We start from the raw sequence: 23,201 nt of genomic DNA, 5'->3' as shown, positions 1-23,201 counted from the left end.
CAGCAGATGGAAGCATGAAGTGCTCCACAATCTCCTGATAGCTAGCTGCATTGAGCCTGCCCTTGATAAAACACAGTGGACAAACACCAGCAGCTGACATGGCACTCCAGAACATCACTGACTGTGGGTACTTGACACTGGACTTCGGGCATTTTGGCATTTCCCTCTCCCCAGTCTTCCTCCAGACTCTGGCACCTTGATTTCCGAATGACATGTAAAAGTTGCTTTCATCCAAAAAAAGTACTTTGGACCACTGAGCAACAGTCCAGTGCTGCTTCTCTGTAGCCCAGGTCAGGCACTTCTGCCGCTGTTTCTGGTTCAAAAGTGGGTTCATGCTTCCATCTGCTAAAAAGCTTTATGGAGATGAAGATTTGATTTTTCAGCACAACCTGGCACCTGCTCACAGTGCCAAAACCACTGGTAAATGGTTTACTGACCATGGTATTACTGTGCTCAATTGGCCTGCCAACTCTCCTGACCTGAACCCCATAGAGAATCTGTGGGATATTGTGAAGAGAAAGTTGAGAGACGCAAGAGCCAACACTCTGGATGAGCTTAAAGCCGCTATCGAAGCATCCTGGGCCTCCATAATACCTGAGCAGTGCCACAGGCTGATTGCCTACTTCTGCAAAAGGATTCCCGACCAAGAATTGAGTGCATAACTGAACATAATTATTTGAAGGTTGACTTTTTTTGTTTTAAAAACACTTTTCTTTTATTGGTCGGATGAAATATGCTAATTTTTTGAGATAGGATATTTGGGTTTTCATGAGCTGTATGCCAAAATCATCAATATAAAAACAATAAAAGGCTTGAACTACTTCAGTTGTGTATATTTGAATCTAAAATATATGAAAGTCTAATGTTTATCAGTACATTACAGAAAATAATGAATTTTATCACACTATGCTAATTTTTTGAGAAGATCCTGTATATATATAAAATCGGGTGTGTGTGTGTGTGTGTGTGTGTGTGTGTGTGTGTGTGTGTGTGTGTGTGTGTGTGTGTGTGTGTGTGTGTGTGTGTGTGTGTGTGTGTGTGTGTGTGTGTGTGTGTGTGTGTGTGTGTGTGTGTGTGTGTGTGTGTGTGTGTGTGTGTGTGTGTGTGTGTGTGTGTGTGTGTGTGTGTGTGTGTGTGTATGTGCCGAACGAAACTTGGTATGCAGATCCCTTACTACCTGGGATGATAGGTTCTGGGGGTCTCGCGGCCCCCCTGCACACGTGGGCGGAGCTAAAAAGAGCCAATCAGATTTCACCCATTCAAGTCAATGGAAAAAATGTAAAAGGCTGCCATTCTCACAGTAAACAAGCCAGAGTCCCCACACTTGCCACAGTTGGTCACTTGGTGACCGAGGTTACAAATCCAGGAAAAGTGGGCGGAGCATAAAACAGCCAATCAAATTTCAGCCATTCATTTTAAATGGGAAAATGTAAACTGCGACCATTCTTAGACTGTTAATCGCAGGGTTCTCAAACTTGCCACAGTTGGTTACTGGATGAATGCGATTCAGATTCAAGAAAGTAGGTGGAGCCTACAACAGCCAATCAAAATTCACCTATTGATTTTCAAGGGGAATATTTATACTGCTGCCATTCTTACAACTGTTAATGGCAGAGGCTTCAAACTTGCTACAGTCGGTCTTTGAGTGGCTGGGGTCAAAATTCACAAAAGGGGCGGGGCCACAAACAGCCAATCAGATTTCCTTGGTGGATAAACTGCTTCCATTCACACATTTTTGATGCCAGGAACCTGAAAGCTCACAAACCTGGTCATTGAGTGACTGTGTGTCCAGGTTACAAAAAGTGGGCGGAGCCAAAAATAAATTTTACTAGGAAAATATAAACTGTAGCCATACTTACACCGTTAATGGCAGTGTTCTCAAACTTTGCACAGTTGGTCACTGGGTGAATGAGATTAAGAATTTGGAAGGTAGGTGAAGCCTACAACAGTCAATCAGAATTCACCTTTCGGTTTTCAAAGGGAATATTTAAGCTGCTACCATTCTTATACTGTTAATAGCAGATGCCTCAAACCTGGTACAGTTGGTCACTGGGTGATTAGGGTTCAAATTCAGAAAGGGGACGGAGCCACAAACAGCCAATCAGATTTGTTTATTTTTCAATGGGAATATACAAAGTATTGATACCAAGGACCCCAAAGATGATACACTTGATAATTGAGTGACTGTATGTCAAGGTTAGAAAAAGTGTGCGGCGCCAACAACTTAATTTTTTACATGGCAGGGTTCCCAAACTTGACACAATTGGCCACTGGGTGACTGGGATTAATATTCAGAAATGTGGGTGGAGCCTAAAAACAGCCAATCAAAATTTACCTATTGATTTTCAAGGGGGAACATTTACATTGCTACCATTCTTACACTGTTAATGGCAGAGTTCTCAAACCTGATACAGTTATTATTATTTGACTGGGGTCCGAATTCACTAAAGTGGGTGGAGCCACAAACAGCCAATCTGATTTTTTAGATTGATTTCAGCCATTCTGTTATTGGCAGGGTTCTCAAACTTGACACAGTTGGCCACTGGGTGACTGGGACTAATATTCAGGAAAGTGGGTGGTGCCTACAGCAGCCAATCAAAATTAACCTTTTGATTTTCAAGGGGAATATTTACATTGCTCCTATTCATACATTCTTAATGGCAGAGGCATCAAATCTGGTACAGTCAGTCACTGGGAGACTGGGGTTTAAATTCTGAAAAGGGAGTGGGCCAAAACAGCCAATCAGATTTGTTTAATTTCAATGGTATTGATGCCAAAGACCCCACAGCTCATAAACTTGGTCATTGAGTGACCGTATGTCAAGGTTAGAAATAGTGGGCAGAGCCAAAAACAACTAACTTTTTACATGGGAAAATATAAATTGCAGCTATTCTTACACTGTTAATGGCAGGGTTCTCAAACTTGACACAGTTGGTCACTGGGGGACTAGGATTAATATTCGGAAAAGTAGGTGGAGCCTACAAGAGCCAATCAAAATTCACCTATTGATTTTCAAGGGGAATATTGAAACTGCTGTCATTCTTACACTGTTAATGGCAGAGGCCTCAAACCTGCTGCAGTCGGTCATCAAGTGACTGGGGTTCAAATTCACTAAAGGGGTGGAGCCACAAACAGCCAATCAGATTTGCTTTTTTTGGATAAACTGCTTCCATTCACACAATTTTGATGCCAGGAAGCCAAAAGCTCACAAAATTGGTCATTGAGTAGTGACTGTGTGTCAAGGTTACAAAAAGTGGGTGGAGTCAAAAACAGATTTTTCTGGGAAATTGTAAACTGCAGCCCTTCTTCGCTGTTAATGGCAGGGATCTCAAACTTTGCACAGCTGGTTACTTGTGACTGGGATTAATATTCAGAAAAGTGGGTGGAGCCTGAAAAAGCCAATCAAAATCACCTGTTGATTTTAAAGGGGAATATTAAAAATGCTACCATTCATTGCACTGTTAATGGCACAAGCCTCAAACCTGGTACAGTTAGTCACTGGGGTTCAAATTTAGAAAAGAGGACAGAGCCACAAACAGTTTCATTTCTTGGGAAAATACAAATTATTGATGCCAAGGACCCCAAAGCTCACAAACTTAGTCATTGAGTGACTGTATGTCCAGGTTACAAAAAGTAGGCGGAGCAAAAACCAAATTTCACTGGGAAAATGTAGACTGCGGGCCTTGTTACACTGTTAATGGCAGGGTTCCCAAACTTTGCCCAGATGGTTACTTGGTGACTGAGATTAATATTCAGGGGAGTGGGTGGAGCCTATAATAGCCATTCAAAATTCACCTGTTGATTTTCAAGGGGAATATTTAAATTGCTGCCATTTTTATACTGGTAATAGCAGATGCCTCAAACCTGCTACAGTTGGTCATTGGGTGACTGGGGTTCAAATGCTGGAGAGGGGAAGAGCCACAAACAGCCAATCTGATTTGTTTAATTTCTATGGGAATATACAAATGATTGATGCTAAAGACACCAAAGCTCACAAACTTGGTCATTGAGTGTTTGTGCGTTAGGGTTAGAAGAAGTGGGCGGAACCAACACAAGTCAAATACATACCCGGGCAACGTCGGGCAATCAGTGGGTGGAGACAAATACAAATTTTACTGGGAAAATGTAAACTGCAGCCATTCTTACACTGTTAATGGCAGGGTTCTTAAACTTTGCACAGTTGGTCACTCAGTGAATGGAATTAATATTCAGAAAAGTGGGTGGAGCCTACAAAAGTGTATTAAGCTTCACCTATTGCTTTTCAAGGGAATATTTAATTGCTACCATTTTTGCACTGTTATTGGCACAGGCCTCAAACCTGGTACAGTTGGTCATTGGGTGACTGGGGTTCAAATTCAGAAAAGGGGGTGGAGCCACAAACAACCCATCAGATTTTTTCATTTCAATGCAAATTATTGATGCCAAAGACTACAAAGCTCACAAACTTGGTCATTGAGTAATTGTGTGTTAGGGTTAGAAAGAGTGGGTGGAGCCGACACCAGCCAAATACCTACCCGTGCAACGCCGGGCAATCAGCTAGTATATATATATATGTATATATATATATATGTATATATGTATATATATATGTATATGTATATATGTATATATATATATATATATATATATGTATATGTATATATGTATATGTATATATGTATATGTGTATATATATATATATGTATATACAGTGGCTTGCAAAAGTATTCGGCCCCCTTGATGTTTTCCACATTTTGTCACATTACTACCACAAACATGAATCAATTGTATTGGAATTCCACGTGAAAGACCAATACAAAGTGGTGTACACGTGAGAAGTGGAACGAAAATCATACATGATTCCAAACATTTTTTTTACAAATAAATAACTGCAAAGTGGGGTGTGCATAATTATTCAGCCCCCCTGAGTCAATACTTTGTAGAACCACCTTTTGCTGCAATTACAGCTGCCAGTTAGGGTATGACTCTACCAGCTTTGCACAGCTAGAGACTGAAATCCTTGCCCATTCTTCTTTGCAAAACAGCTCCAGCTCAGTCAGATTAGATGGACAGTGTTTGTGAACAGCAGTTTTCAGATCTTGCCACAGATTTTAGATTGGATTTAGATCTGGACTTTGACTGGGCCATTCTAACACATGGATATGTTTTGTTTTAAGCCATTCCATTGTTGCCGTGACTTTATGTTTAGGGTCGTTGTCCTGCTGGAAGGTGAACCACCGCCCCAGTCTCAAGTCTTTTTCAGAGTCCAAGAGGTTTTCTTCCAAGATTGCCCTGTATTTGGCTCCATCCATCTTCCCATCAACTCTGACCAGCTTCCCTGTCCCTGCTGAAGAGAAGCACCCCCAGAGCATGATGCTGCCACCACCATATTTGGCTGTGGGGATGGTGTGTTCAGAGTGATGTGCAGTGTTAGTTTTCTACTACACATAGCGTTTTGCATTTTGGCCAAAATGTTCCGTTTTGGTCTCATCTGACCAGAGCACCTTCTTCCACATCTTTGCTGTGTCCCCCACATGGCTTGTGGCAAACTGCAAACGGGACTTCTTATGCTTTTCTGTTAATAATGGCTTTCTGTAACAATAGGTGTCAGCAACCAGAGAGAGAATCTGATCCTTGGCGATCTGCAGTATCCCCAAGAATACAGATATACCTGATTATTGGGGATCTGCAGAATCACCAATAATCAAATATGTCTAACCTATAGACACCTGAGTGTGTAAGTGTTTTGGTGCAACAGTAACCTTTGGACCACCAGGGTAGCAGGTGGTCCAATAAGAAAAAAAAGACTCTACTGCAGTCAAGGACACCTGCAGAGGCAGTCCCCGACTGATAAGGAGCAGTGTCCCCTCTGAAGAGCAGGGGACCCCTGCGGAAAGGCTGGACACCCTGCGGGGGGTGACAGTCAGAAGGTCAGACAGGCCGGGTCGGCAACAGAGTATCAGATATGCAAAGTACCAAATCAGAGATCAGAAGAATAGTCAGGAAAGCTGCAGGTCATAACAGATATCAGAACAAGGCCTAGTCTGGGGTGTGAGGGCCGTTATCTCAACACCCTGGAACTATTCTAGAGAATAACACAGATGATATACAGTATTCCTAGTCTGGGGTGTGAGGGCTGTGATCTCAACACCCTGGAACTATGCTAGAGAATAACACAGATGATATACAGTATTTCTAGTCTGGGGTGTTAGGGCCGTGATCTCAACACCCTGGAACTATGCTAGAGAATAACACAGATGATATACAGTAACTGGCTAAGTGTGGATTCCCAGGTCCTCCTGGTTCCACCACACTGAAAGATCTGACTAAGGTCTGAGTGCTAACACATAGGCGTTCGCAACGCCAGACAACCAGCAACTAAACAGCAGGAGATATATATAGTAAAGCGCTCCAAAACGCCGCCCAGCTCCCATCAACCAATCACTGACTGAGCAGGGATCAGCTGACCGCCCTGATCAGCTGATCTTCCTCCTAGTGGTATAAAGAGCTTGTCTTGCAGTGCGTGCGCGCGCGCGTAGCTCTCGATCTGTGTGCACTACTAGATCCAGACTGCCCAGACACATGTTGCTGCGGGGAAACCGCCGCACTGGACGCGGAATCCGCCGCCTTACCATCAGAACACGCGTCGGCCCCCACGCCATTCCTCCCATGTGCACCACCAGTTCCAGACAACCCAGACGCATGCTAACACGGACAAACCGCCGCATCAGACGTGGAATCAGCCGCCTTACTGTCAGAACATGTGGCGGCTTTTCCGCTATTCATCAAAGTATCCCCCCCCCCCCACCCTCACCCGAGGAGTGGACTCCGGACACTTTCCACCAGGCTTTCCAGGATGTAAATCATGGAACTCTTTCTTCAAATCCTCCGCATGCATGCGGCAATCTGGCACCCAAGATCTCTCCTCTATGCCATATCCTTTCCAGTGGACCAGATACTGCACGGAATTCTGCACCAGGCGAGAATCCAGAATCTTTTCAATCTCATACTCTGGTTGGTCATCCACCAACACAGGGGAGGGGGGGGGGGAGAGGAGTCCACCTGTACAGCTGGTTTCAACAGGGACACATGGAACGATCTCACACCTTTCATGCTGGGTGGGAGATCAACAGCATATGTGACATTATTACTTTTCTTGGCCACTGGAAATGGTCCTATAAATTTAGGACCTAGCTTGGGTGACAATTGTTTCAAGGCCAAATGACGAGTGGATACCCACACCAGATCTCCAGGGGAGAATCTCCACTCTACCGACCGATGTTTATCTGCCTGCTTCTTCTGGGTTTGGAAAGCTTTCCCTAGGTTTCTCTTAACCATTCCCCAAATCTCTTTTAAGGCCCTCTGCCAGTCCTCCAGAGCTGGAAAAGGAGTTGATGCGACTGGCAAAGGAGCAAACTTAGGTGATCTACCTGACACCACTTGAAAAGGGGAATACCCAGAAGAAGAGCTTTTCAGAATGTTGTGCGCAAACTCTGCAAACGGCAAAAACTTTACCCAATCCGTTTGCGCATCAGCAACATAGCACCTGAGAAATTGTTCCAGGGATTGGTTAACTCTCTCGGTCTGGCCGTTGGTCTGAGGGTGGTAGCCTGATGAGAATGCGAGTTCCATGTCTAATTGATGGCAAAAGGCCCTCCAAAATTTCAAAACAAATTGGACTCCCCGATCTGACACTACATTTTCCAGAATGCCATGCAGCCGGAAGATGTGCTGGATGAAGAGATCAGCCAGTTCCTGGGCCTAGGGGGAGTCCTTTCAGAGGGACAAAGTGCGCCATCTTACTGAAACGATCTACTAACACCCAAATGACCGACTTGCCTTCAGACCGAGGGAGTTCACCCACAAAATCCATGGAAATACAAGTCCAAGGTTCATTGGGGACTGGCAAAGACTATAGCGTGCCCACGGGGGCCTGACGAGAGGGCTTACTCCTCACACAGATCGTGCACTCCCTTACAAATTCCTTACAATCAGACGCCAAACTAGGCCACCAGGCACATCTAGCCAATAGAACCTGAGTTCTGGTGGCTCCAGGATGACCGGCGTTCTTGTGAGAGTGAAAAAACTGTAGGATTTGTAACCGAAAGGGCAGTGGCACAAACATGACCCCCTCTGGCTTCCCCTCTGGAACATCCTGTTGATAGGGACTCAAAGTGGTTGACCAATCTCTCCAAGTCTCAGTGGCTGCCAGGACTACCTTTGGAGGCAGGATAGTCTCCGGAGCAGTAGACTGCACTGACTCAGGCTCAAAACACCTAAAGAGTGCATCGGCCTTGATATTCTTACTTCCGGGAGTATACGTGATTATAAATCTAAATCTAGCAAAAAACAGGGACCACTGGGCCTGACGGGGGCTAAGTCTCTTAGCCCCCTCGATATACTCCAAATTCTTATGGTCTGTGTAAACCGTGATAACATGTTCTGCACCCTCAAGCTAGTGTCGCCATTCCTCAAAAGCTAATTTAATGGCTAGGAGCTCCCGGTTGCCGATGTCATAATTTTTCTCGGCAGGTGAAAATCTGCGAGAAAAGTAAGCGCATGGATGTAGCTTGCCCTGCAATCCTGACCTCTGTGACAACACCGCTCCTACCCCCACCTCTGAGGCATCAACCTCCACAATGAAGGGAAAGGCGACATCAACATGCCTCAGTATTGGGGCAGAACAGAACAGCTTCTTTAAAGTCGAGAAGGCTGTATGAGCCTCAGGTGACCAATGATGAGTATCAGCCCCCTTCTTGGTGAGACTGGTGAGAGGAGAGATAATGGTAGAGTACCCCTTAATAAACCTTCTGTAGTAATTGGCAAACCCAAGGAACCTCTGTAGTGCCTTCAGCCCCACGGGCTGAGGCCAGTCCAGGGCAGCAGAAACCTTCCCTGGGTCCATCGAGAGACCAGAAGTGGAGATGATGTAACCCAGGAAGGCTACCGATTCTACCTCAAAGAGGCAGTTCTCTAGTTTGGCATACAGCTGATTCTGTCGTAACCTCTCTAATACCCATCTGACATGCTTGCGATGTTCAGCTAGGTTGGACGAAAAGATTAGTATATCGTACAAACAGACCAGAACAAACTTCCCCAACACTTCCCTGAAAACTTCATTGATTAACTCCTGGAAGACAGCTGGTGCATTGCACAACCCGAAGGGCATCACCAGGTATTCGTAATGCCCATCGGGTGTGTTAAAGGCCGTCTTCCATTCTTCCCCATCTCTGATGCGAACCAGATTGTATGCACCCCTGAGATCTAGCTTAGAAAAAATCTTGGCGTTGGTCACCTGTGTGAATAAATCGTCAATCAATGGTAAAGGGTAGCGATTTTTCACAGTGATCTTATTCAGTCCTCTGTAATCAATACAGGGGCGGAGACCTCCGTCTTTTTTCTTCACGAAAAAAAACCCTGCCCCTGCTGGTGACCTAAAGGGACGTATGAACCCTTTCTCCAAGTTTTCCCTGATGTATTCCTGCATAGCTAGTTTCTCTGGCCCAGATAGATTATAAAGATGACCTCTGAGCGGCATACAACCAGATCTCAGATCGATAGGACAATCAAAGGCCCGATGGGGGGGAAGTTTGCAGACTCTCTCCATGTAAAACCCCCACCTTGAGATGCACATTAGGAGTCTGGGGCAAGGGGCGGTTACTCTGCAGAGGAGAGTCATCTTCCGCAGTGACCAAGATTGGTTGATTCAAGGGAAGCATGGGTATACCCAATCTTTTTGCAAACTCGTAATCGATAAAATTAGCTGCTGAACCAGAATCAATAAAGGCTTCCGTAGAAGCAGTCTGACCCTCCCATGTGACCGAACAAGGGAGTAACAGACGATCATTATGTAGAGGTAAAGACTGCGCGCCCAGGGTATTACCTCTGACTACACCTAGGCGGCAGCGTTTCCCGACTTCTTGGGACAGTTCCGCACTATATGACCCTCCTCTGCACAGTATAGACAAAGCTGCTCTGTCTTCCTACGATTCTTCTCTGAAGGAGTTAATTTGGAGTGACCAATTTGCATTGGCTCAGGTGGTGGTGTGGTAGGTGGGGACGTGGCATAAGAGACATATCTAACCCTGTCTTTACCACGGGTTTGCTTTTGGTATCGTAACCGACGATCCACATGCACTGCCAGAGAGATTGCTTCCTCAAGTGTCTTAGGTTCAGGGTATCCCAACATCAGTCCAAAAATTGCGTCTGACAACCCCGATAAAAAACAATCTAGTAGTGCAAAAGCCCCCCACCTAGCCGACACTGACCACTTCCTGAACTCAGCCGCATAGACCTCCACTGGATCCTTGCCTTGACGCAAGGTTTTTAGCTTTCGCTCAGAGGTAGACGCAATGTCTGGGTCATCATAAATTATGGCCATGGACTTGAAGAATTCTTCAACTGACCTAAGTGCTTCATGCCCTGTTGGTAAATTATACGCCCAGGTTTGAGCATCCCCTGAGAGTAAGGTTTTGATAAAGGTGAGTCTCTGTGCCTCTGTCCCTGACAGATTAGGCCTCAATTCAAAATATGACATCACACGATTCTTAAAATTCTGAAAGTCAGATCTATGGCCAGAAAACGTTTCCGGTACAGACATTCAGTCTGTGACTGGAGGGGATCGCACTGAATTGACAGTCGTCTGTAGGACTTGTAGTGACTTAGATAAAGCAGAGATCTGGGCCTGCTGACCGTCCATCACTCTGATGAGATTCTCCACCGAGGTGGTGAGTGTGTCCAGACGAGTGCTAAGTGCATCCATATTGTTTTGGTCTGGCGTTCTGTAACGATAGGTGTCAGCAACCAGAGAGAGAATCTGATCCTTGGTGATCTGCAGTATCCCCAAGAATACAGATATACCTGATTATTGGGGATCTGCAGAATCGCCAATAATCAAATATGTCTAACCTCTAGACACCTGAGTGTGTAAGTGTTTTGGTGCAACAGTAACCTTTGGACCACTGGGGTAGCAGGTGGTCCAAAAAGTAGAGAAGACTCTACTGCAGTCAAGGACACCTGGAGAGCGAGTCCCTGACTGATAAGGAGCAGTGTGCCCTCTGAAGAGCAGGGGACCCCTGCGGAAAGGCTGGACACCCTGCGGGGGGTGACAGCCAGAAGGTCAGACAGGCCGGGTCGGCAACAGAGTATCAGATATGCAAAGTACCAAATCAGAGATCAGAAGAATAGTCAGGAAAGCTGCAGGTCATAACGGATATCAGAACAAGGCCTAGTCTGGGGTGTGAGGGCCGTGATCTCAACACCCTGGAACTATGCTAGAGAATAACACAGATGATGTACAGTATTCCTAGTCTGGGGTGTGAGGGCCGTGATCTCAACACCCTGGAACTATGCTAGAGAATAACACAGATGATATACAGTATTCCTAGTCTGGGGTGTTAGGGCCGTGATCTCAACACCCTGGAACTATGCTAGAGAATAACACAGATGATATACAGTATTCCTAGTCTGGGGTGTGAGGGCCGTGATCTCAACACCCTGGAACTATGCTAGAGAATAACACAGATGATATACAGTATTCCTAGTCTGGGGTGTTAGGGCCGTGATCTCAACACCCTGGAACTATGCTAGAGAATAACACAGATGATATACAGTATTCCTAGTCTGGGGTGTGAGGGCCGTGATCTCAACACCCTGGAACTATGCTAGAGAATAACACAGATTATATACAGTAACTGGCTAAGTGTGGATTCCCAGGTCCTCCTGGTTCCACCACACTGAAAGATCTGAGTAAGGTCTGAGTGCTAACACATAGGCATTCGCAACGCCAGACAACCAGCAACTGAACAGGAGATATATATATAGTAAAGCGCTCCACAGTGAAGCCCAGCTCCCATCAACCAATCACTGACTGAGCAGGGATCAGCTGACTGCCCTGATCAGCTCATCTTCCTCCTATTGGTATAAAGAGCTTGTCTTGCAGCTCGCGCGCGCGTAGCTCTCCATCTGTGTGCACTACTAGGTCCAGACAGCCCAGACACATGTTGCTGCGGGGAAACCGCCGCACTGGATGCGGAATCCGCCGCCTTACCATCAGAACACGTGGCGGCCCCCACGTCATTCCTCCCATGTGCACCACCAGTTCCAGACAACCCAGACGCATGCTGACGCGGACAAACCGCTGCATCAGACGCGGAATCAACCGCCTTACTGTCAGAACATGCGGCGGCTTTTCCGCTATTCATCACACTTTCTTCTTGCCACTGTTCCATAAAGGCCAATTTTGTGCAGTGCACGACTAATAGTTGTGACTCCGCAGTTCGTCCAGAGTTGCCATGGGCCTCTTGACTGCATTTCTGATTAGCGCTCTCCTTGTTCGGCCTGTGAGTTTAGGTGGATGGCCTTGTCTTGGTAGGTTTACAGTTGTGCCATACTCCTTCCATTTCTGAATGATCGCTTGAACAGTGCTCCGTGGGATGTTTAAGGCTTTGGAAATATTTTTGTAGCCTAAGCCTGCTTTAATAACTTGATCCCTGACCTGTCTTGTGTGTTCTTTGGACTTCACGGTGTTGTTGCTCCCAATATTCTCTTAGACAACCTCTGAGGCCCTCACAGAGCAGGTGTATTTGTACTGACATTAGATTACACACAGGTGCACTCTATTTAGGCATTAGCACTCATCAGGCAATGTCTATAGGCAACTGACTGCACTCAGATCAAAGGGGGCCGAATAATTATGCACACACTACTTTGCAGTTATTGATTTGTAAAAAAATTTTGGAATCATCTAGGATTTTCGTTCCACTTCTCACGTGTACATCACTTTGTATTGGTCTTTCATGTGGAATTCCAATAAAATTGATTCATGTTCGTGGCAGTAATGTGACAAAATGTGGAAAACTTCAAGGGGGCTGAATACTTTTGCAAGCCACTGTATATATATATATATGTATTATATATATATATATATATATATATATATATATATATATATATATATATATATATACACACCTGATAGTAAAATATAGGGCGTTACTATAGGGCGCCTCCTACTGTGTATCTCTGCTACTGCACTGGTGCAGCATAGCTGTGCTCGTACATGAAAAGGAACCTGGTCATTGAACATATTGGAAAAGCTCTTATGAACAGATATGATCCGGGGTGGTCGCAATCTTCAAGAGAGTCCCAGGTAGCGGTGGTGGTCTACAGGAGGACATTGGAGGCCTCCAAGGGGATACAGAGGCTTATTAGGTAAGTATATTTTTTGTTTATAGGTTTGCCTTGGGTTTACTTTAAGCCTGGTACACACAAATATCATTTTGATTGGCCAATTCTATGACTTCCACGTCATATGAGGGGTTACCTAAATAATCTGTTGGCCCTCATGCTACATGGAGGTGGTATAATTAGTCAATCATTAGCTAATCAAAAGTGAATGTGTATCGGGCTTTAGGTTTTAGAGAAAAAAACTTTTGTCACATGGCTTGAGTTTGTTGTCCTTTGCTCTGCTTGGCTAAAAGGATACCCAAAGGGACATGTGACATGATGAGATAGACATGGGTTCATCATCCTGGGCGACTTCAACAATGCAAATCTGTGCCAGGAAATGCCCCGCTATAAGCAGCACATTACCTGCCCCACTGGGGAGGGAGGGGGCCACTGACACCACCAGGGAAGCTATATTTGGGAGGGAGGGGTCCACTGACACCACCATGAAAGCTATATTGGGGAGGGAGGGGTCCACTGACACCACCAGGGAAGCTATATTGGGGAGGGAGGGGTCCACTGACACCACCAAGGAAGCTATATTGGGGAGGGGTCCACTGACACCACCAGGGAAGCTATATTGGGGAGGGAGGGGTCCACTGACACCACCAGGAAAGCTATATTGGGGAGTGAGGGGTCCACTGACACCACCAAGGAAGCTATATTGGGGAGGGAGGGGTCCACTGACACCACCAGGGAAGCTATATTGGGGAGGGAGGGGTCCACTGACACCACCAAGGAAGCTATATTTGGACCATAAACCATTTTATATACCACCACCAAGAAATGCAGCTTACTTAGAACAGAGAGGAGCACAGTATGAATACAGGAAATCACAATCCCATAGAGATCTTCACATCATTCTACAGACAGTGACATCTTGTGGTTGCTTTACTATACTGCAGTTTAAAGTAATTCTGTTGATACTGCCAACAGTATTCATCACAGGTACACTTTAAGCAACTTCTATACAGATTGGAAATGTGCCAATCCAAACCTTCATGAAATGAATTTGATTGGCCTAGTTCCAAACGGCATACGATTTGCTTACAAGCCGGAAGTACTGGCATCTCATTGGCCATCTTTACTGACCTGTAAGGGGGACAAATTCACAAATTCCAAAACAATACCATCACCCAGCCCCCGTACAACAACCTACAGACATGAAAGTGGTATGGGTGGGTAGTGATGTGCATGTGCTCATTTGTGCTGCAAAAATCATCTTCCTATATGTTATAGTCTTTGAGATATTCACATTTTTATACAGGTCAAAAGTTCACTCAGCCCCCCCTACAACATCGCAAAGGCTGAGTAAACTTTTGACCTTTATAAAAATGTGAATATCTCAAAAACTATAAAAGATAGAAAAATGATTTTTGCAGCACAAATGAGCACATACACAGCAATACCCACCGATACCAGTTTCATGTCTGTAGGTTGTTGTATGGGGCTGGGTGATGGTATTGTTTTGGAGAAAATAAGTGCTACTATCTTCAAAATGAAAGCAGCACACATCTTAATTTTTGCAAATGGGCATAAACGTAGCACTAACCAATCATGATGGATTTTTTTATTTGTGCTGATTTTAAGGGGGGCAGCTTCCTGGAGCCTAAATCACATGGTACCTTTTACATAGATCTGGATCTCTGATGAGCCAGAGAAGAGAGTGCTGTTATAGGTCTGCAATAGCTGAGTACATCTGTAGACTCCACTGGAATTTCCGTCCAATCGACCAATAACGAGCTGTGGGTCATCGGTTGAGACATGGATCTCATCATCGTTCTTGTAGAATGTTGTGTTCATCCCGTTATAGCCAGAACGGCTGTGACATCTCAGAGTTATGGATTGACCTTCGTAGACAGAGGTGCTGGATCTCTGTAAGATGATATCAGCTGAAACAGAGGAATGTTATTGCAGTATATTAACCACCTCAAGATCCCATTTTTTTCCCCTTCAAAACCAGAGCAATTTTCACATCACGCTCCTCCCATTCATCCGCCAATAACTGCGCCTGTGCAGTACAGTCCTGATGACATCAGCGCGACCACGTGAGCCGCACGTTGGAGCGCAGAAGAAGCCAACCCGGAAGCTGATCTGACAAGGTTGGCTTCTGCAGCGGAGGAGACCGGGATTCACCGGAGCTGCGACGAGGGGAACAGGATGGCTGCCAGGGGCTGGAGGAAGCCCCAGGTAAGTGGATTTTTATTTAGCCTGGACGTAACCTTTAAGGTGTCGGGAAATTTGGTCGCAGGGTAAAGCTGAAAAAAGGCAGTGTTAATTACAATTCTCCCTCCGCACACACCGCCGAAAGACATAATTCTGCTTCCAGCTATTGCTGGTGGATGAATTTTGCGTTTTTTAATCAAAATTTGGGCTCTGTCTTTTGACAGCACCCAAATCACTGAGTGCTGCTGTAGCTGCAATTCACAATACGGCCTATGGCGGTGCCGGCGGCATCCAAATTTACAGAGCTGTTTTTGCCTAACTCACTGATAAACAACCCCATGCCATAACGGCAACACAGTGGTGTAGTGGTTATCAGTCTCTCCTTACATCAATTGGTTTCTGGTTCAGATCCCAGCCAGCCAGGACTCTATCTGGATGGCGTTTGTATGTCCTCCCTGTGTCTGCGTGGGTTTCCTCCGGGCACTCTGGTTTTCTCCAATATCCCAAAAACATACAGATAAGTTATTTGGCTTCCCCTTAAAGGGAGGGTCCACAGTGTTAAAAAAAAAAAAACTACTAATCCACTTACCTAGGGGCATCCTCCAGCCCGTGGCAGGCAGGACGTGCCCTCGACGCCGCTCCGGAGGCTCCTGGTCTTCTCCCGTGGCTCACCCGACCTGGTCGGGCTCTTCTGTGCTACAACATGCGTCTCAAGTGGTCGCGCTGACGTCATCGGACGTCCTACGGACTGTACCGCGCAGAGCAGTACAGCCTGGAGGATGTCCGATGACGTCAGCGCGCCTGCGTGAGATGCACGTTGGAGCACAGAAGAGCCCGACTTGGAAGCTGGCCTGGCCAGGTCGAGTGAGCCACCGGAGAAGACCGAGAGCGGCGTCGAGGGCACGTCCTGCCTGCCACAGGCTGGAGGAAGCACCAGGTAAGTGGATTAGTAGGTTTTTTTTTACCGTGAACCCTCCCTTTAAAGTGGATCCGAGATAAACTTTTACTCATTGCATAATTGTGTTCCTTTCATATAGTTTATAGGGCATTCCTCAAGCCAAATACATTTTTTGTTTTGTTTTAATACTCTAATTCCCTATAAACTAAGGCTAATTTCACACCAGGACGTTGCGTTAGAGGGGGCGTTAAGGTCGCATAACATCCCCCTAACGGAACGCCTGGTGGTGCTGGATCTGGACGTCAGAGTGAGCCGCGTTGTGCAGCTCACTCTGGCGTCAGTGATGCCGTGATGCGCACTCTTGTGCGCATGCGGCATCACGTGGTCCCGCCGGCCAATCGCCGCACAGAGCGGCCGCTCCAGGAAGTAAACACTGCACGTCACAACGTGCAGTGCATATTAATTAGCCATGTGCCTGGCCGCTCTCCGCTCCTCCACAAGATTACTGAGCATGTGCAAACAGTCTAACGCGGCTCAGCCGCGTCTAAAGTACTGCATGCAGTACGTTGTCTTGTGACGCAGCGTTACAATGTAACGCAACGTGGGCACTGTGAACAGCCCCATTGATTTTTCATTACTGTGCGGTGGGCTGCGTTACAGGCTGCTCTAACGTGCGCCTGTAACGTCCCACTGTGAAACCAGCCTAAACAAGCCTCGCCCACAGCTTTTCACAGTGCTTTGGCACTGTAGCAAGGGCTTATGGGAGCTCAGTCTGGGCAGGAGGAGGTTACTAGCCATTGATTTCAGAGGCAGAGGGGAGTAGGGAGGAGGAGAGGGGACTGAATTTACACACAGGCAAGCTGATAGCATCTCCAGCCCTCAGGCCTGTGACAATGTGACAAACAGAACATGGCTGCCCTCATTGTATCACAGGAATAAATAATGATAAACTTTAGAAGTTGTTTGCAGCTAGATATGCTTCAGATAAGATAGATAGACAAGTTACTGGTTATAGTTAGTTTTTCATCTCGGATCCGCTTTAACTTGGCCCTAGACTACAATACATACACTACTTGATATATACATAGACATATGACTATGGTAGGGATTAGATTGTGAGCCCATATTTGCGGTGATATAATGAATAATAATAATAACCCCACTTCCATCAAACTGTACTCATAAAATTATCGGATCACAATGTCGATCAGCCTGCAAAATCGAGTAACATATGGGCACCCCCTTAGTTCATAGTTTGGTACAACCCCACATATACTCACCATCGCTGACCTCCAGCAGGACAGGATAGCTCATAACACTGGTTCTGGTGCGGCACTTGTACTCTCCGGAGTCTCTCCAGGAAGCTGAGGGAATGGTGAAGTTCTGCTGGTGATGGTCCAGCACTCTCTCATCCCTGTACCAGTAATAGGGCTGATCGTCTTGCAATGCAGAGTCACATGTTATGGTCACCGATTCCCCTGATAAGATATTTCTCCAATGGGGTGTGAAGGTCACCACAGGTCTAACTGAAGCTGAAATCCAGACAATAAGGGGAAAAGAAGTATATTATGTTATCAGAGAACTCACACATAAAGGTATATGTTTAAAACAGTAAGGCTTTGTTTACATCTAAAATCGAAATCGCTGACGCCTGCATTTTTTTGCACGATTGTTTTTAGCGCTTCCCGGTACTTACCTGCGGGCTGCGGTTATGTATAAAGCGCTTTTCTAAATGCTTTTGCAGAGAGATTCTGCAAAACTCTTTCACCCGGAAATGAATAAATACAATGTATTTATCCATGAAAGCGCTGGGAAAATCGATATATAAAAAGCGTTTTTTCAGGCCCTTTGCAATTTCCCTATACCTTCCATTGAGGCAAATAGCCCTGAAAATGTTACAGGCAGTGCTTTGGTGAGCACAGATTGGGATCGAACCGCTCACATGTGAACACTATCATAGGGAATCATTGCACAAGCGCTTTTAGGGCCCTTTTCCACTAGCAATCGCTAGCGTTCACGCTGAACGCTAGCGATTGCTGAATTGCAATTACCGGCGATTCCCCGACGTTCGCGAGCCGCGATTTTGCTATGCTATGCACTGCATAGCAGAATCGCGGCAATTATCGCTCCGCCGCGCGTTCGCGTTCCCGGCAAAAACGAATCGCGGTAGTGGAAATGACCTACCGCGATTCCCATGTTAAAAAGCAAACCGTAGCGATTGTAAAATCGCTAGCGGTTTGCGTTTTTGCGATTCAGTTTGTTTGCGCTGGTGGAAAAGGGCCCTTAGGGTGATTTTTGCAAATTTGCGGTTTAAAAAAAAGCCGAAACTCCGCCTCTCGTCTAACTCACCTCTCCTCCCGCTCCTCTGGTGCTGCCCCTCCCCTCTTTGCCAAACCCTCCATTAGCTGCCAGTGGCCCAGACTATGCAGTTCAAACTTACAACCCTCTCCTCTAAAACTTTCTGAAGCTGTCCCCCCCTCTTTGCAGATATTATCCTATTCGCAAACTTCACTCCACACATGAATACTCCATTTTAGTCCCCGCCTCTCACTTTTGCACCCAGGAGTTCGCACAAACTTCATCCCTCATTTGGCATGCTTTTCTACACCTTCCCTGCCATTCTTAAAGCCTTGGGGCTGTCAGGCATACCCTTGAGGCTCCTTTCATACTTCCCAATTCACATTGCATTGTGGTACTCTTCCCTGCCGCAGTATGTTGCAGTGGCCATTAAAGCGAACCTCCAGACTAAAAATCTACTCAGCAGCACTGAAAAGGCTTGGTGTTTTAGGGCCCGTTTCCACTAGAGCCAATCTGCATGCGTTTCCTGCATGCAGATTCGCATAGACAATGCAAGTGGATGGGACTGTTTCCACTTGTCAGGATTTCTGAGCGTTTTTTTTGTGCAGAAAATTCGCATACAGCTATGTGATTCGCATGCAATGTATTTAATAGGAAATTCGCATGCGGTTTTGGTATGCGAATTTTCATGCGAATTTGCATATGATTTCGCATAGAAGCAATGGAAAGGCACACAGGCACTGCCATGGTTAAATTCACATACATAGTCATTTATGCGAAATCGTATGCAAATTCGCATGAACATTTTCATACAACCGCATGCGAAATTCGCACCTGCATGCGATTTTTTTTCCGTGGCGATTCCCAACGCACAGGTGGAAATGGTCTCTAACAGTTTCACAGCATCAGAACTTTGTTTTTCTTACTTAAGTCTTTTTTTTAGCTACACAGAAGAAAACTGCCCGGGCATTTTTCACCTGATGCTGTGCAAAGCATGATGGGATTTCTGATGTTGTTGTTCTCCTTCTGCTGGTTTGGCGCAATATTTTTTTGTTTTAATTTGGAATTTGAGATTTGAAGCCTAGCGCATGCAGCTGGGAGGGGTAATCAGCACACAGGACAGTTGGAACTGTCTCATGCTCCCTGTCACCTCCTTTCAACCAAAAACATGGCTGCCCCCATGAAGAAGATGGCTGCCCCCATGAAATCACAAACATTTGCCTGTTCTTTTAAAACAGGGTGGGTAAGAGTAGAGAGTATATTACCTATCTATTTTAATAAACATAACTAATGTAACTTAATGACAGTATGTAGAGTATGTTTATGCTGAAGTTCCCCTTTAATGTCTATGCCACAGTACCCGCAGTGCGAGGGAGGTGCTCTGGATACTGCAGAAGTAACGCACAGGCTGCTGTGCCTTACACTGCAATTCCTGGATCGGAAGTCCCATGCTATTTATTATTTTTACGGTCACACCGCGGCTATAACACTTGATTCAACTTGCCTAGCCTGGAAGAGGCCTTATGCTGTGCCTCAGGGCCGGGCCGAGGCATAGGCTGGATAGGCTCCAGCCTCAGGGCGCAGTGTAGGAGGGGGCGCGCAATTCATTCAGCTGTCATTCCTAATTGTGTTTGAAGCAGAAAGAAATAAGAAAAGGGAATACATGGAAGTGACTGCAGCCAGATAACTAGAGATAAAGGTGTTGGGGGCCCTGGGGTGCCTCTTAGTCTAATAACAATCAGTGTGTGATGGCTGGGGTGGGAGGGATGGAGGGGCGCACTTTGGTGTCTAAGCCTTGGGTGCTGGAGGACCTTGTCCCGGCTCTGCTGTGCCTGATGCTCCTCCTCCTATCCTCAGGGCGTGTGCCTACAGGGCCAGCACCCGATGGTGGTAAGGCAGCTCACTCCCCTCCCCTAGTGCCTCCCACCTTCCCTATGCAGAGTCCTGAGCGACAGCAGACACGGGTTACTGTGTAACAAAAAAGTTTTATTCATACACTCCACAATTTTTTGCCAAAAAAGCAAGTGTATCAATAAAACATTTTTTGTTATACGGTAACCCGTGTCTGTTGTCGTGTCGTTTGGAGATGGTAAGAGTCCACCTCCACCACCTCCATGGTTTAAACTTTTTATGTACTTTTACCCTGTTGGCGCCTCTGTTCACCCTCAGCTGCTGTGATGTCGGTGCACAGGCCCGGATTTACGTTACAGGAGCCTATAGGCACAGATGTCCTAGCACCCTAGACTTCACCCTCCACGAACCTACAAACTCCCGCCAAACTGCACCGCAAGTGTTCCAGTTTACCCAGCTGTCATTTCTCCCTTACTTCCCTTGCCCGTCCTAGGTAGCTATAGGTGCACCTTAGTATTAGGTAGCCAGAAGTACCCTCAATATTAAGTAGCTAGAGGTGCCCTCAAGTATTAGGTAGCTAGAGGAACCTCCGTATTAAGTAGCTAGAGGTGCCCTCAAGTATTAGGTAGCTAGAGGAACCTCAATATTAAGTAGCTAGAGGTACCCTCAAGTATTAGGTAGCTAGAGGAACCTCCGTATTAAGTAGCTAGAGGTACCCTCAAGTATTAGGTAGCTAAAGGAACCTCAGTATTAAGTAGCTAGAGGTGCCCTCAAGTATTAGATAGCTAGAGGAACCTCAGTATTAAAGAGACACTGAAGCGAGAATAATTCTCGCTTCAGAGCTCATAGTTAGCAGGGGCACGTGTGCCCCTGCTAAAACGCCGCTATCCCTCGGCTAAACGGGGGTCCCTTCACCCCCAACCCCCCCCCCCCCCCCCCCGCAAAATCAATGACCAAATTGGTCGTAAATTTTGCTCTTCCTGGAGGCAGGGCTAACGGCTGCAGCCCTGCCTCTCAGCGCGTCTATCAGACGCGCATCGACGCCTCTCCCCCGCCCCTCTCAGTGAGGGAAGACTGAGAGGGGCGGGGGAGAGGCGGAGGTACGCGTCTGATAGACGCGCGGGATGCAGGGCTGCGACGGTTAGCCCTGCCCCAATGCGGAAGAGATTCCGCGATGTACGGAGGGGATTTGGGGGTGAAGGGACCCCCGTTAAGCCGCGGGATAGAGGCGTTTTAGCAGGGGCACACATGCCGCTGCTAACTATGAGGTCTGAAGCGAGATTTATTCTCGCTTCAGACTCTCTTTAAGTAGCTAGAGGTGCCCTCAAGTATTAGGTAGCTAGAGGAACCTCAGTGTTAAGTAGCTAGAGGTACCCTCAAGTATTAGGTAGCTAAAGGAACCTCAGTATTAAGTAGCTAGAGGTGCCCTCAAGTATTAGGTAGCTAAAGGAACCTCAGTATTAAGTAGCTAGAGGTGCCCTCAAGTATTAGATAGCTAGAGGAACCTCAGTATTAAGTAGCTAGAGGTACCCTCAAGTATTAGGTAGCTAAAGGAACCTCAGTATTAAGTAGCTAGAGGTGCCCACAAGTATTAGGTAGCTAAAGGAACCTCAGTATTAAGTAGCTAGAGGTGCCCTCAAGTATTAGATAGCTAGAGGAGCCTCAGTATTAAGTAGCTAGAGGTGCCCTCAAGTATTAGGTAGCTAAAGGAACCTCAGTAATAAGTAGCTAGAGGTGCCCTCAAGTATTAGGTAGCTAGAGGAACCTCAATATTAAGTAGCTAGAGGTACCCTCAAGTATTAAGTAGCTAGAGGAACCTCAGTATTAAGTAGCTAGAGGTGCCCCCAAGCATACCTCCCAATTGTTTGAGATCAGAAAGAGGGACACTTAAGCCACACCCCTGCCACACCTCTAACCACGCCCCGACACGCCCAAAATCATGCACACTATAAAGATTTCATATGAAAAATATGTTTTAGAATTTAAATCACAGTGGTACTTTCTATCTTGGTCCATTTTCCTTCATAGTATCATTGGAAAATAAGAAATGTAGCAATTTAAAGTTCTTGGAATAAAGTTTAGAGTCAATTAAACACATCTTTCAGTAGAAAAATTACATATATTTACATATGTACGAGTCCTGAAAGAGGGACAAATAAGGAAGAAAGAGGGACAAAGGGACAGGGTTCCCAAAGAGGGACTGTCCCTCTAAAAGAGGGACAGTTGGGAGCTATGCCTCAAGAATTAGGTAGCTAGAGGAACCTCAATAGTAAGTAGATAGAGGTACCCCTGACTGAAGGGAGATATCATCAGTGGAATGCTGAGAGCTGGGTGCATAACCTTTCATTTGGACTCTCATCAGGACTCTGCATAGGGAAAGAGGGAGGGAGGTGCCTTTCCATCATCAGGCGCCTGTAGACACGTGCCTACACTGCCTTATGGTAAATCCAGCCTTGTCGGTGCAACAACAGGAGTGAAGTCGGCTTCCCGTATATGACTGCACTGGGTTCAGCGACCGGACACAGATGAATCATTCCCCACATCAGACGTGCCATTTGTATTGTCCCTGGTAATCCCTGGCGTTATCACCCCACTACCTATTTCTTCCTGGGAACTTTTAGGAAGATGAGTATAGATTTGTGTAGCGGGCAGGGGTCCTAGTAACAATGGGGCCCCAAGGCAAAATTAATCTGGGGGGCCCTTTCTTGCTGCCAAATTTCCCCACAGATCTGGCTGCTGTCCCTCTCCCTTCCCCCCAATTTAACTGTGCTCCCTGTGGCCC

The 23,201-nt window shown here is 46.2% G+C and overlaps 1 protein-coding gene across 4 annotated transcripts in view; it reads right to left on the bottom strand.

Moving 5' to 3' along the window:
• Positions 1 to 23,201, bottom strand: part of LOC137532046 (Fc receptor-like protein 5) — a 238,957-nt gene that overhangs the window by 174,265 nt on the left and 41,491 nt on the right. For all 4 annotated transcript variants that reach the window (XR_011023844.1, XM_068252154.1, XM_068252157.1 and 1 more), the window contains 2 exons: positions 17,551 to 17,802; positions 14,832 to 15,098 (listed from right to left, as the gene is read on the bottom strand). Coding sequence is in view for 3 of the 4 variants with exons in the window: in XM_068252154.1 (XP_068108255.1) it covers positions 14,832 to 15,098; positions 17,551 to 17,802 (519 nt within the window). In the remaining variant the exon portion in view is untranslated. The remainder of the gene's footprint in view (positions 1 to 14,831; positions 15,099 to 17,550; positions 17,803 to 23,201) is intronic.

Source organism: Hyperolius riggenbachi, chromosome 9, assembly GCF_040937935.1.
Source record: "Hyperolius riggenbachi isolate aHypRig1 chromosome 9, aHypRig1.pri, whole genome shotgun sequence".
Lineage (NCBI taxonomy): Eukaryota > Metazoa > Chordata > Amphibia > Anura > Hyperoliidae > Hyperolius > Hyperolius riggenbachi.
Note: the sequence above shows the minus strand (reverse complement) of the source record. Positions and strands in the feature narration are given on the sequence as shown.